We start from the raw sequence: 15,699 nt of genomic DNA, 5'->3' as shown, positions 1-15,699 counted from the left end.
GCATTTGAAGATGAGACAGATGATGTTTTTTATTCCAACATTAGTTCCTTAGCAACAGGGGAAAGGGAAACAGGTGAAAGGTCCATTTCCCTTGGGAATTGGCCTTCAGCCAATGGGGAGTTTTCCCACAATGTCAGATTGGGTCTCCAGACAGAGGGAGTGAAAGATAGATTAATTAGGCTTTCAGAGAGACTCCATGAGAAGTCCTTGTAACCCAGGTGTGTGAGGAATGATTTGATGGCTTCTTGGTCAGGCTTGGGCTTAAATTAAGTGATGTTTACTTGCTGTCTTTCAGAGATGATGTTGCCAAAAGGTTTGGGTTCCTGTCTTAGCTATCAAGTTCATTATTCAAGTTACGTGCATTTGCCTATGTTCCTAGAAGAGTTTGCCTTGGAAAAAGTTGCTGCTTTTATGCTCATAGATTTATGCCTGTGGTTTTGACTCTCTTGACTTCATGTACTTTGCTATTTTTGGACTACTGTTCTTTTGTATATAGACTGCTGCTATTTAATAGTTCCTTTTCCACTGCTCTTTTGGGAAATGCCTTTTTTTCCTTTGTACATGCTTTTCTTAATAAACTGCTGTAGTTAGTACTACTGGACTCTGGTGTGATGCTGGGTGAAAAGGTGTCTCAAGACTAGAGTGCAACAGAAACATGCCAAGAGGAAGGCACATCAAGCAAACCCTTGTCATAATCGCATCCCACCTGGAAATCTATGTCCTCGTTGTGAAAGTCCATATGATCCAGAATACATTTCCACAGTCGCTTATGGTCCCACCACCAAGAATCTACCCTTGGAAGACAATCATACTCAGTTACAAATGACCATCTATATGATCATTCCTGTAGCATTTGTCTTGAGGTCTGTACCCCTATTTAGAAGGTTTCATCTCGCTTTCTGTCCCTGTGACAATTGGGTTATTTGTGGAAACAAGTAGTGATAAAGCTTGAATGGAGGTACTTTTTCCCATGATAACTCTTACAGGAATGACCTGAGGGTAGATTTCCTCTTACTTCCTGTTGTCTTGCCCCTGTTTGTAACTTGATGACTGTCTATACATGTATTTTAATAAAGTATTACCATATATACTCCAAGATAAGTCAAGTTTTTCAGCCCTTTTTATGAACTGAAAAAGCCTTCCTTGGCTTATAATGGGGTCAAGGCCGGGCAGTGCAGCCTGGAGGCTATTGCTTGCAATATATGATATATTAATCTCTCCTCTTACCCTCCTTTATCAGTGTTTTCTTTTCCAAAGCCTCCCACACTCTTAACCAAGGGAATGTTTTAAAAAAGGAAAGGAGGGGGAGAGAAGCCCTTGCAAGTCAGGAAAAAGAATATATATATATATATATATATATATATATATATATATATATATAAATCTTATAAAAGCATTTCCCCCTGAAATATATGTGAATCTCACCTACAGATATCGAGGCATTTCCCTATGCAAGCCTTTGCAATCCCTATGTGTCTATATATCTGTATCTATATACATTAAGTTTATATATCAATTTCCCCTCATATGTTTGCAGGTCTTTGCAAATCCTATATAAATATAGATATCTAGAGATTTCCAAGAACCTGTATATCTGTATCTATATGTATACATTGGAGCCTCCGGTGGCTCAGTGTGTTAAAGCGCTGAGCTGCTGAACTTGCAGACCAAAAGGTCCCAGGTTCAAACCTGGGGAGCGGAATAAGCACCCACTGTTAGCTCCAGCTTCTGCCAACCTAGCAGTTTGAAAACATGCAAATGTGAGTAGATCAATAGGTACCGTTCCGGTGGGAAGGTAACGGCGTTCCATGCAGTCATGCCGGCCACATGACCTTGGAGGTGTCTACGGACAACGCTGGCTCTTTGGCTTAGAAATGGAGATGAGCACCAACCCCCAGAGTTGGAAATGACTGGACTTAACGTCAGGGGAAACCTTTACCTTTACTATGTATACATTATTTTCATATATGAATTTTCCCCTCCCATGTTTACAAGTCTGTGCAAATCCTATATAGATATAATTATCTACATATAAATGTCTAGATAGATATATATGAATATAGAAATATAGGGCTTGCAAATATTGCAGGCAGGAAATGCACATATAGAGAGGGAGGATTTGCAAACATTTCAGGGCGAAATGCATATGTGAAATTAGTAAATATAATTATAGATCTATATCTAGCTCTGCATTATTTATATAGACTTTGAATGTTTGTTACTATGTTGGAAGCTGGCCTGAGTCCCTATGGGAAGATAGGGCAGGTATACAAATGAATTATTATTATTATTATTATTATTATTATTATTATTATTATTATTATTATTATTAAGTTGATATCATATTGTTTTTGTTGACCTACTTTTCCACTTACAGAGCTAGTTTATTGTTTTTCTTCGAAATACAGTAAATATTCAAAAATATTTAAACTACTGATGCCTCAATTACTGTAATTTTATTTGTATCTATTTTTATTTTGAAATTTACCAGTAGTTGCTGCATTTCCCACCTTAGGCTTATATTCGAGTCCATAAGTTTTCCCAGTTTTTGTGGTAAAATTAGGTGCTTCAGCTTATATTTGAGTTGGTTTATACTCATATATACGCATTTCTTTATTATTTTTGCTGGCTGCTTGAGAGTTCTGGTTGCTTGTGTTCCAAGTAGCCGAGAATGTACTGTATGTTCAGTAGCCATGTAGCCTTCCTCTCTCACACACACTCAATTGTATTCTCATCTGCATTAAATATTACAAACAAAATAAGCCCACCCTTTAAAAAAAATCACAATCTCCCCTCATCACAAGAAGATCAAAGATTTGCTGAAAACCTCTAACATGGAAACCGAGGTGGTCTTCCTATCATTATGAGATAGTTTTGCCCCCTTTTCAGCTGGAAAAATAACCCCACCCCCATTTCCTGTGTAGTTGCTTTCCTAAATCAACATATTCTGTTGGATCATGCATATGAAAAAAAACCCATTCTGTTCAAAAACTATTTCCTTTTAAAAACTGATCAGTTTAAGAGCCTCAGTTTTGATGAAGGAATTCCTAACTAATGAGAAGCTAGAAGTGATGATTTGCCAAGTCTGATCCTGCACCAACCTATTATCCCTGTCATTCATCATATACCTCAAAACTGCTATTTGTTGCAGAAACAAAGACATAGTGGGGACTGTGTGGCCTTATAGATGGTCCTGGTTTGCACCTCCCTTTGATCCTAGCCAGTACAGCTACGGAGATTTATTCTAACAATGTCTGGATTGGCATATGTTCTCTAATCTCGTGCTAAACTTTCCCTCAATATGAAGAGGACTTCAGATGCAAAGAGTTGAATCTAGTCAAGTTCCTACAAGCAGAAAATGCAATGAACAATAACTTTCAAATGATGGAAACTGTTGGACTTCTAAGTGTAATGATTACACTGATTATGGGTAATGAGCACTGTAGTACAGCCATATTTTGAGAGCTACGTATTTCCCAGTCTACAAATTTCTAGCTGGTTCTTTAATCACATTTTATCACAATGTTACATTTTCTTTTTTATAACTAGTACTGTTTTACCTCTTTTGTTCTTTCTCTAGCAATTCATTTAAGTTCAAAACTTTGCTTTGTAGTTCATCAATATCTGATGCGTGAAGAATTTTAGTTTGTTTGAGCTCTTCTATTGTAACTTCCTTTTGTTCAGTGACTTGAATTAACGTTTTCACTGCAGTTTGCAACTCAGTTTCTAAAGTCCTGAAAGCATCCTAATCAAAATAAAGAGTAATGTTAAATTTATCCAACTTACATCTTGTGAAAAATATCTACAAATAAGATCAAATTACCTGTAACAATTTGCATGTTATCATTTAATTTGTACAGTAAAGTCTCACTTATCCAACATAAGCGGGCCAGCAGAATGTTGGATAAGCGAATATGTTGGATAATAAGGAGGGATTAAGGAAAAGCCTATTAAACATCAAATTAGGTTATGATTTTACAAATTAAGCACCAAAACATCATGTTATAAAACAAATTTGACAGAAAAAGTAGTTCAATATGCAGTAATGCTAAGTAGTAATTACTGTATTTACGAATTTAGCACCAAAATATCACGATGTATTGAAAACATTGACTACAAAATGCGTTGGATAATCCAGAACGTTGGATAAGCGAGTGTTGGATAAGTGAGACTCTACTGTATTTCACTTTATCAACAATAAAGAAACTGAGTGTGTAATTGTCTTTTTCCAACTTAGTTCCAAGGCTGTGAAATGCTAAAAGGACAGTAGGAGTCTGCACTAAATAATTATTCTAGGGGGGATTTATCTGAATAATTATCAATAATTTAAATATTTCTATAGCCTATACAGTAGTATCATCTTCAGGCACTAGGTGACAACTTCTGTAACTTTCTCTGATCACTAGAGAGGAATCTAAAATTGGGTCTAGGATAATAATTTTTACAAAAGCCTTCTCAGCCACTTTATTTGATATATGCCCTACCCAACCCACCAGGTAGGACAAGTTGCAGCATTGTGCTGCCAGCTGCCCACCAACTTCCCTCCTTCCTTTGCCACAGTATCCCTTTCCCAGCAAGCTGGGCATTGTGCACTTGCTTTGGAAAGTGGGAAAATGGCCAGCCAATTGGTTTAAACCACGTGGCTTGTGCTGATTGGCTGACTGAAGGAAATCCTGCAGGAGAACTTTCTAACTCTGGTCTGCCTCTCGGATATTTATTCTAGGCCCACCTGTTCCTGCACTCAGTAGCCTTTGAGCTCTCACCCCCCCCCCCCCACCCATCACTGTATTTTGACTCTATATTGTCTAGTTTTTTATGGTTTGCTCTGTCACAACTTGAGGGTGGTTGGCATAGCCCCTGGATCCATTTATGTTTCTTGGCCCTCTCTACTCATAGTCCTTGGAGTTATAGCCCTGCTTTGTGTTGTGCATATGGCTATGCAGATGGGTCTGGACCTGGCACCTGGTCGGGCACCTGTGCCGTGCCTCCCCCTCCTTCTGTGCTAACGGGTTTTTATGTGTTTTTATGACACTATTATGTGCCGTTCTGCAAGCCGCCCGAGTCACTTTTGGGAGGTGGTGGAAAATTATTATTATTATTATTATTATTATTATTATTATTATTATTATTATTAGGGGCAGATAGAGGTCATACAGCATGGTGTGGCGATCTCTACCTATCTGTGTGGAATTCTTGCCATCATTATAGCACTCAGGATTACTGATGTTAGATCCAGGACCCATGTGTGCCTGGCCAACCCTGTGCTATCAGCTGTAACAAATAAACAAGTTGTTGCCTTTGTTATCCCAAAAATGCATTTCTTGTGTATTTTTTGTTCAGTGTTTTTACTGGATAGTGGGAATGGTAACCCTGCACACACAATTTCATTTGGTCCAGATTCTTCAAATGATTAAAAGGAGCAGGAGAGGCTCCTATTGCCTGATAAGTTAGGAAGGGAAAATAAGGAGAGGAAAAGAATGAATGAGAACCAGGATAGATGAAGAGAAAGATGTATAGGTTGTTTACCTGTAACCGTATTTCTTTGAGTGGTCATTTGTGAAATTCACACATTTGGATTTTTGTGCACATGTGTAGCAATTTTGGAACATTCTAGAGCTTCCAAAGTGAAACATTTTGGCGGAGGCCCACCTACACTCCCTATGCACTATATATGCCCTTGGATGGGATTACGCCTCAGTTCCTTGCTGCAAGACAGCAGCTGAGGTGCCGAGGCATGACATAAGAGGGGGGACGGGCAGGGCTGTGCGAATTTCACAGACTATCATTTGAAGAAATACAATTACAGGTAAGCACACACACACAATCAATTTATTAATGCTTCAACCAACGGTCATGTGCATTTACAGAAACAATATCAAACAAACAACTATACAAAACACTGTAAAATCCAACAATTAAAAGTAGGATGCAAGCAGGATAAAACAAAGTGTGCAAAATATACATTGCAGCAACACAAGTGCAACATGTGCTGGGAACTGCACATTTACCGGTAAAAAGCTAATATATAAGATCAGTCATTTAAAAAACTTAAGTAACCATATCAAACAATCATCTATAGAAAACACTGTAAAATTCAACAGTTAAAAGCAGGATGCATGGAGAATAAAACTGAACTTGCAAAATATAACTGGTAAAAAGCCAGTATAAAATATCAGCCATGTCAAAAACTAGATAAAAGCATTCCCAGCACAGTCGACTGTAATGTTCCCTAGATGCTGCTGTTGTGGCAGAAATGAGGAACTGAGGCGTAGCCCTGCCCAAGGGCATATATAGTACATAGGGAATGTGGATCCACCAAAATGTTTCACTTTGGAAACTCTGGGCATGTATACAGAAGCCCATATTTGTGTATTTTACAGACTCCATGAAGAAGAACTAGAGTGATTAAATGTGTTTCCAACAGTTCTAAACCTGGATACTTCTACTAGATTTACAAAAAAAATTTCCAAGATCCTACCTCTGCCTTTTGCAAAGAATTTTTAGTTTCTTCCAGTTCTGTCAACAAAGACTGTTTATTTATTTGTGCTTCTTTCAACATCTCATCTTGTTGTTCTAAATTTTAAGTGTTAAACATACAACATTTTCAGATATTTTACAAGACTTGCAAAGCATATGTCACAGTCTGAACAAGATTTCTATTCTTAACATTAGTGTGGTCTTTTTGATATATCATAGAATCATAGAATTTGAAGAGCCCACAAGGGCCATCCAACCCAACCCCCTGCCATGTAGAAAAACACAATCAAAGCACCCTTGATAGATGGCCATTCATCTTCTGCTTAAAAACCTCTGGAAATTCTCCCACTTTGCAAGGCAGCATATTTTTATCTCCTCTGACTAACACAGTAGACTCTTAGTGTAACCAAGGATGTCCTTATTGAGCCTAAGCTAGTGGTATACACAAGATAGAACTGGATCTACTGGTAAATTTCTGAAAATATATTTAGTAGATTCACAGAATTTTTGGATACCCAATTATTTAGTGATGGGGTCAACAAAAAGATTCATACACAAACCCCAAATTATGCTATAATGAAGAATGCTTAGGATGACAAAGAAATTTTGTCAGATATGACAAACCAATTCTTGTGTGCTGATTCTTTTAGTTTTAATTGCCTGTAGTTTGTACCATATTTTAGCCAATTCTCTAGTTTAAAAAATACTGTAAATCCCACAAGCCTAAAGTCAGTCAATCCCTAGTTAAGTTGAGACTATATACAAAAAAATTAAAATGCAATTATTCTATGGGGTTTTCAAGACCTTCCTCTGCCAGGAGGCATCTGAGGAAGAATAAAGGGGATGGTGCTGGGGAAGTGTGTGGGGAGGGGAGATTTAGAGGGGGGGGGGTTGTGGGTATTATTGGCTATTTTAAGTGTATTTATTATATTTTAATCTGATTTTACCTTAATCCACACATTATTTTTAATTTTTGTATTGCTTTTTTTAAAATTATGAAAAAGGTATGGGATTGTTAGCCACCTTGAGTTCCCATGAGAAGAAAGATGGGAAAAAGTTAATAAATATAATCAATTTTCATAGGAGGGAGCATGGTTGCCATCTGCTTTCACTATGTAAAAGACAGCTGTGCATAGCATACCAACATCTCAACTAAGGAAAATGGTTATCCAGTTTTAAGGGCTAGATCAGGTTGCTTGCCTGTAATTTAAGTGGTCATCTGTAAACTTACACAAATGCACCAGTACAGTGCAATCATTTGGAATCTTCTAGAGCTTGACATAAGCATTTGGGCAACAGCCCCACCCACTTCCTGCATGCCATACCACCATGCTAAACCTTTTTCCATGGCTGCAAATGCAGCAGCCAAGGATCTATGAGAAGGCACGACACAATGAGGGGAGAGTGGGTGGGGCTGTTTGTGAGTTGACAGATGAATATTTGAGGAACTATAGTTATAAACAACCTGTTGTTCTTCATGGTTTCTGTGACTCCCATAAATGAGAGACTAGCAGGAGGAGAGAGTGACATGCCAGACAGGAAAACAACACGGCCCACAGAAAAGCTGTGGTGACATATGTCTTCCAGATGGAAAACCATTCTTGGAGGTGGAAGAGGACAAGGACTGGACGTGTTTGTGCTGTCCATCCCTTGAAAGGTTGTAGGGATGCCTAGAGAAAAACCAATATTGTGACCAAGAGCAGTGAGAACCACCTGGCAAATTTTGTGATTGAAAGTCAACTTTTTTGGCAGTGGTGTACTCAGGTTTCTTGTGAGTTTGAATTTTGAAAAGATGACTCTGATCAAAAGGGAGATCTTCAATTGTGCCACAGGCTTGATGAGAGAGGCCTGAGGAGCACAGCCATACAGTCTACAAAGAACTGCTACCCCAATCAAAGCTTTAGCATTACAGTCTGCTAGGTTTTGGGCAATGGTGAACTACAGCCAATTTATGAGCTTCTGCTTGCAATGTAGAGGTAATCTTGCAGGTTATCCAGTGGAAATCTTTTCCCACAGCAATTGTTGATATGCAATAGGTGGTAATATGAAGGAAATCATTTTCAGTCCATGTCAAGCTTCTTCCCCAACTTGTCTCATAGTGCTGAGTGGAGTTGCCAGTAAATTTCAGATTTTGCAGCATCACTAATGTGTTCAGCTTAGAGTGATGTATCAGCCTGTTGGAATCAACAAAGAACAAGTCTTCTTGAAGGGCCATTCAAGTCAAACTGGGAATTTTAATTTTACAGATATAAAAATCGATGCTAGCATGGCAGTACTACATGTAGTAGTAAAATTGCTAGTGAGTCCTGTTACTGATAGGCGACACACATGTTGCGGGCCAGTTCAGAAACCATTAATCAAGATGACAGACAACAGTGTTAATGTGTGTATAGAACAGTATGTGGTGATGACATTTCTTGTGAATAAAGGTGTAAAGTCTGTGGATATCTATAGAAGACTTCAAGCACAGTATGATGATGAGATGATCAGCTGCAGTAAGACATTTGGATGGTGTTTCGAGGATGGCCATCTGCCCATCAGTGATGATCATGGCCATGGTGATTCCCAGCCCACAGCAGTCATTCCTGTGAACATTCAGCATGTGGAAGTCCTGATCCTGGGTAATTGATGCATAATCTGTCATGAAATTGCACAAGAGACTAATCTTTCTTCGGATGAACATAATCATTCACAAACATTTATATTTTCGAAAAGTTAGGACCCCTAAAAGAGTTCTTCAGAGGTCAAATGATGACGAAGTGAAGCAGGTTGTCTTAGGATAGTTCTAGTGTACATTAATTCTTTCCATGCCAAAGCTTTCCAAGCATTAGTTAAAAGCTGTGATAAGTGTATAAATGTAGCAGGGTATATCAAAAATAAATGCAGTTTCCACTCATTAAAACTTGTTCTTTAATTTAATAAACACAAACGTCCCGGTTTGACTTGAATGCCACTCATAGCTTCTTTTACATGGATGGAATTGATAGCCACTCAGAATAAGTAGGGTAGAGCAAGCTGAGATCAAGTTGGGCACTGGAATGGAGATTGTCCAGATGGAGGCTGGTCCCACCTAGCCTGCTGTGTAAAGGCCTGGCAATGTGAACAAGAATCAACTTGATGACCTTCTCCTAAACAGAAAGAGGCACTTCAAGCATCTGTCCCTTTGGGGAATCTTTCTTCTGTAGTTACTATGCCTCTTAAAAGATCCGGAAAGGCAGTACATAGTCCCTCAGGAGGAAAACAGCCAAGAAAGGCCAGGCCAATGATGAGAAGTCCAAAACCAAAAACCAAAAAAAGTCCAAATCAATATATAATGACAGAAAATTCAGTCAAAACAAAGAGGAAAAAGAATAATTTGAGGGGGGAAAAGAAAAAAGAGTGATCACAATTCCTCATGATGCTGCTGAAGAATGAACAAAGAGGAACTGAGGGTTCAGTCAGGAAGTATTCTGGCACAATGCAGAGGGAATGGCTGGAGCTATTGCCAAAAGGCTATTATACACCTTCAACTGCCAGAAATCCTAACAGCTGGTAAACTAACTGGGATTTTTGGGAATTGTAGGGCAAAATACCTGGGTACCCACAGGTTGAGAACCACTGCCTTAAGGCTTTGCATGATGGCCAGGTGGCTCATTTGTGTGAACCACAGAGAGCAAGAAGAACTTCTGGATCTCTTCCCTAACCTGTCACTATCCAAACAATTTTTATTAATTCCTATCAGGCTCATTTGTGTGAACCACAGAGAGCAAGAAGAACTTCTGGATCTCTTCCCTAACCTGTCACTATCCAAACAATTTTGATTAATTCCTATCAGCCACCAGGCATCACATTATCTGTACTTAAAATGCTATTTGGAGTAGAGTTATAAAAATGCTTACTTCTTACTTCTTCTAATTCAGCAATTTGCTCTCTTGATTCCTGTAAATTAATGTTTATGTGCTTCATTTTATCATCTTTTTCTCCACTTTGCATTGTCAATAGCGATACCTGATAACATGAAAAAATTGACATATACAAATATAAATATGTATATAATAAAAGTGAAAGTATGTAAGTGGAAGTGCATGTTTGTGGGCGATTTCCTATTGGCTACCACTTCCAGAGAGCCCTGTGACCCCCACCGATTATGAATCTGGCACACAGAACTCCCATGACCAACAGAACATACTGGAGGGCTTTGAGGGGACTAACCTAGCATGATGGGAGTTGTAGTCTACCCTGAATCCAGAGAGCACTGTGAACCCCACCGATGACAGACCACGACCAAATTGACACATACACCCACTCCCTCATGACCAACAGAGCATACTGGAGTGGTTTGGAGGGATTGACTCAGCATGATGGGGGTTTTAGTACACCCACATCCAGAGAGCCCAGTGAACCCCACCAATAATGGATATTGAACAAACTTAGCACACATACGCAACATGACCAACTTTAAGTACTGATGGGATTTGAGGAGGATTAACCTGACATGATGTGAGTTGTAGTTCACCCATATCCTTATGCAGTTTCTTAATGAGACCATTCACAAAATCCAAAAACAATGACTTTTTGAAATAGTGTTACAAATTACCAAATACCTAACCTGGTCATTGCCGAGTATCTAAGCTAGTAAATATATAAACAGAATAGATAATCCCACAAAATAATTTTAGAATCTTTTCATAGGGAGAACATTTAGAAGAAACACCAAAACACAATTTCAGCATTTCGGCAATTTCATGCTACCTCTATTACCTATCAGACCTGATAAAGATGTTGCAGGAAAATGTTTTGAGAAATCATCATCATTTTAGTCTGAGACTTGGTGGGAGAATCAATATTTAAGAGGAACCATGCTTGCAGGGCCTTAGCCATACTCTAGCATAGGTGTCACCAAGTCCATGAGATGTAGGAAGACTTCAGGATAACATCCTGAGCACAGATCCTTTTAGTAAATGCCTACATATCTAGCCCTATGGGCTAAGAAACCTGAGCCAAGTGCTACCTCCCATCCTGGAAAACAGGAGTAAATTGGTCAGGCCAGGCAGTGGCAAAACCATGAATAATAAAGACAAAACACAAAATGTGGAGGGCCAAACTAAAAAAAAAAAAAATCTCCATTCTTCAGAGGCTGGAGAAATGCCATCTTGTAGTCCACACAGTTCAACTCTAGCAGGAATTTAAAAATCAATAGTAAGGATGTGATCCTGACTCAACTTAATGCCCTAAAAGGCCAGAAGCCCAAACTTAAAGCCCATCCAGACAGGCCCATATCCCAGGACCTGTCTGGGATTTTACCAGAGGTGCCCCCAAGCAATGGCGCCAGTAAAAACCAATTAATTCAGAATAAACCAAGTTATTCTGAATTAATTATTTTGATATCCCATTAAATCCAGGCCTTCCTGAAACCCTATAGTGTGCCCAATAGTGAGGTATTCAATGTGAATGAAAACAAGCAAGGACCCCAAAATACAAATCTTTCACAAATTATTGTGCCTTTTGGTGTCCCAACAAAGTTTTTGCCACAAGATTGATTTCAGACAATTTTTGGAGAATTTGGATTTTGGATAAGGGATATTGAAGGATATTCAACCTGTAGATGCTACAGATATTAGTAACAGTAAAAACCTGTTTTTCCATGGCAATCATCTCTCTTCTGTGTTCTTTTTCAAGCTGTGCCATATTTTCTGCTTCTTCTTTTACTTCCCAGATTTAAGAGAAAATAATAATTAAATCACAACCTCTTTTAATTCTTATACTAAGCATAATGTTAATTGCACATAGCAAAACAATTAGGAAAAACAATAAACAGAAAACACAGAAAGATGTTTTGGCAGCCGCCCTTGAAAAAACATTAAAATTTTCCACTAATGCCAGAGCAGGCAACTCATGTTTGATGTTCCTGAAATCCAAACATGAATCTGTCTAAGAATGGTAAAAGAAGGCTGGAATAATATATAGAAGACCCTATTTTTATTGACTATCAAGTACAAAATCCAAGCAAATCTCCAATTTTTCTTTATATGTGTTTAAAACAAAGCAAATAAAACTTGCAAAACCATTAATAACACTTAGCTATCCTAGACCAAATAACCCACAACCTTACTGGTTATCTTTTAAAGACCATTTCCTTGTCACTTTTAACCATTTCAAGGGGTTTAAAATGGCTGCCATATAGGACCGATCAGGAAAACAGGTAAAATCATTATTCAAACTATCTATCTATCTATCTATCTATCTATCTATCTATCTATTTATTTGCAGTATTTATATTCCGCCCTTCTCACTCCGAAGGGGACTCAGGGCGGATCACATTATATACATATAGGGCAAACAAACTATCGTCCCAAAAAGTGATGATCAGGCCCTTTCAGCTGAGGCTTTTCAGAGCTATTTTGCCGACAAGATCTCGCTACTACGCCAGGACCTCTCTGCCACAATCGACACAGTGAGAGAACTTGAGACTCCGTGGCTACTCGCTGGACCCACCCTCGACCGGTTCATCCTGCTGGACGCAGAGGCTCTCGATAGGCTCATAGCTACAGCTAGACTGACCACTTGCTCCCTCGATCCGTTTCCCTCTTGGTTGGTGAAATCCTGCCTGGAGGGATTGCGTGACCCGCTGCTGAAGATAATAAGCAGCTCCCTTGAGCAAGGAGTATTTCCAGAGGGCTCAAAAGAGGCAGTGGTCTCTCCTCTGCTGAAAAAAACAGATTTAGATCGCTCGGTTCCCTCCAGCTACCGCCCAGTTTCGAATCTTTCGTTTCTGGGCAAGGTGACTGAGAGGGCAGTAGAGGTGCAGCTGCAGCAGTTCCTAGACGACACAGCCGGACTGGATCCTTTCCAATCCGGCTTCCGTGCGGGGCATGGGACAGAGACTGTATTGGTTTCCATCACAGATCATCTTCGATGCCAGCTTGACCAGGGCGGGTTGGTGCTGCTTGTGTTATTGGATCTCAAAGCAGCATTTGACACAGTCGATCACAATCTTCTGACCCACCGTCTTGCCGTTGCTGGAGTCAGGGGGACAATTTTAAATTGGCTAGCCTCCTTTCTTCACAACCATGGACAGTGGAGTAGAGAGAAGAGGCCTGGTCTCTGAAAGGTCCCCTCTACTTTGTGGGGTTCCTCAGGGGGCTATTCTCTCCCCTCTGTTGTTTAACATCTATATGCGACCACATGCTCAGCTGGTCTGAGATTTTGGGCTTGAGTGTTATCAATACGCTGACGACACTCAGCTTGTGTTAAAGATGGAAGGCCAACCGGATTCTGTACCTGACAATTTTCATCAGTGCCTTGAGGCCATTATTGGATGGTCCAATATGTTGAGGGTGAATCCAGCAAAGACGGAGAACCTATGGCTGGGTCAACCGGGCAGCAGAGATATCCAGTTGCCAACCCTGGATGGCGAAGCACTATGCCTGTCTTCACTGGTAAAGAGTCTTGGAGTCCTCTTGGACCCTTTACTGACAATGGAGGCCCAGGTCTCCACCGTTGGCAGAACCGCCTTTTTTCATCTTTGGCAGGCTAGACAGCTAGCCCCCTATCTGTCTAGGGACGACCTAGCTACGGTGATCCAGGCTACAGTCATCTCAAGACTGGACTACTGTAACGCCCTTTACATTGGCCTTCCTGTGTCGGTGATCCAGAAGCTCAAATTGGTGCAAAATGCAGCTGCCCGGCTCCTTGCGGTAGTCCCGATGAGATGCCACATAACACCAATCTTACTGCAGCTGCACTAGTTACCAATTGAGCACTGGATCACTTTCAAAGTGATGGTACTTACCTTTAAGGCCTTACATGGTCTAGGGCCTATGTACCTGAGGGACCGCCTCACCCCCTACAAACCCCAGAGATCCCTCCGTTCCCAGTTTGGAAGTTCCCAGTTTTAAGACCTTGCGTCTAACAACAACTAGACACAGAGCCTTTTCAGCAGTGGCGCCATCTCTCTGGAACACTCTGCCACCTGAAGTTCGTGCCTTACGGGACTTATCAGCCTTCCGCAGGGCATGTAAAACACACCTGTTTCGGCAGGCTTTTTATTTCTGTTATTGATGTTTTTAAAAAATGTTTTAAGGTGTTTTAAAGATGTTTTTAAGATGTTTTTAAATTGTTAGATTTTAGCCTGTTCTTGTAAGCCGCCCCGAGTCCTAGGGGAGTGGCCGCATATAAGTTTGAACAACAAATAAATAAATAAATAAATAAACACATAGAACTGAGACAGAGACAGACGCAGAGGCAATTTAACCTTCTCCTGAGGGGATATTTGATTCTGGCCACAGGGGGGAGCAGCTGCTTCATCATCCACTGTGACAACACTTCCTCATTCCAATGTCGTAAATTAGTTAAATTTGCCTCCCCACTTTATAAGTGGTACCTTATTTCCTACCTGATAGATGCAACTATCTTTTGGGTTGCTAGGTCAGCAATGAGCAGGGGCTATTTTTTACTTTTTTTTTAAATTGCTCACGCCGCCACAGGCTGGCCTCAAACTCATGACCTCATGGTCAGAGTGATTTATTGCAGCAGGCTGCTCACCAGCCTGCGCCACAGCCTGGCCCTGTTCATATCAGTTCATATCATTCATTGTTACACTTTCTTCTGTTCTGTAACAGTGGAACAAAGTAATAATCTACTGCAGTCAATACATGTATTGTAACTTTACATTCTCACATTTGAAATACATTTCCAATCTGGAGTTCTCTGCTTGTGCACGAAGTTCCTCAAAGGCCTGTATCATTCTCTGAAAAATGCAAATAAATATTTGAAAACAAAAAAATACAAAAAGCCCACTTTCAATCATCCTCCCAATGCTGGCAATGCTAAAAGAACCATCCTTCTAGAAGGCTAGGAGGAAAAGCTTGTGTAAAAAGACTTTGTAAAAAGGAGCTTGATTATCAGAGACTTATTAACAGAGGCATGACACTTCAATATATCAGGTAGAATCTTTTTGAAAGAGCAGATAAGCTTATTCTGGAGGAACAACACATGTAGGGTATCTCTAGGGAGGGGAACAATGCAAATGGATCTTGGACCTAAGCAGAGCCAAAAATGGAATGTTCTAGAGCTGAGCAGCTTTGACAGGAAAACTGCCCTATTCCTATTCCTCCCCTCAACCTATCCCATGCATGCTCTGTTCTGCCAATACTGTTCTTCTCCTCAGTTCCCAAAATCCAACAAGAGAGCAACCCAGGATCTGACAAAAGGAGAGAAGGGGACTACAGATGTGTGGGACTA

At 40.0% G+C, this 15,699-nt stretch overlaps 1 protein-coding gene across 4 annotated transcripts in view; it reads right to left on the bottom strand.

The window, feature by feature from the left end:
* Window positions 1–15,699, bottom strand: part of sycp1 (synaptonemal complex protein 1) — a 106,309-nt gene that overhangs the window by 69,723 nt on the left and 20,887 nt on the right. For all 4 annotated transcript variants that reach the window (XM_062978684.1, XM_062978686.1, XM_016993358.2 and 1 more), the window contains 5 exons: window positions 15,136–15,205; window positions 12,091–12,164; window positions 10,356–10,464; window positions 6,479–6,573; window positions 3,561–3,745 (listed from right to left, as the gene is read on the bottom strand). In XM_062978684.1, the coding sequence (XP_062834754.1) occupies window positions 3,561–3,745; window positions 6,479–6,573; window positions 10,356–10,464; window positions 12,091–12,164; window positions 15,136–15,205 (533 nt within the window). The remainder of the gene's footprint in view (window positions 1–3,560; window positions 3,746–6,478; window positions 6,574–10,355; window positions 10,465–12,090; window positions 12,165–15,135; window positions 15,206–15,699) is intronic.

This window comes from Anolis carolinensis, chromosome 4 (assembly GCF_035594765.1).
Source record: "Anolis carolinensis isolate JA03-04 chromosome 4, rAnoCar3.1.pri, whole genome shotgun sequence".
NCBI lineage: Eukaryota > Metazoa > Chordata > Lepidosauria > Squamata > Dactyloidae > Anolis > Anolis carolinensis.
The sequence above is the reverse complement of the archived record's forward strand: the minus strand, read 5'-3'. Positions and strand labels throughout refer to the sequence as shown.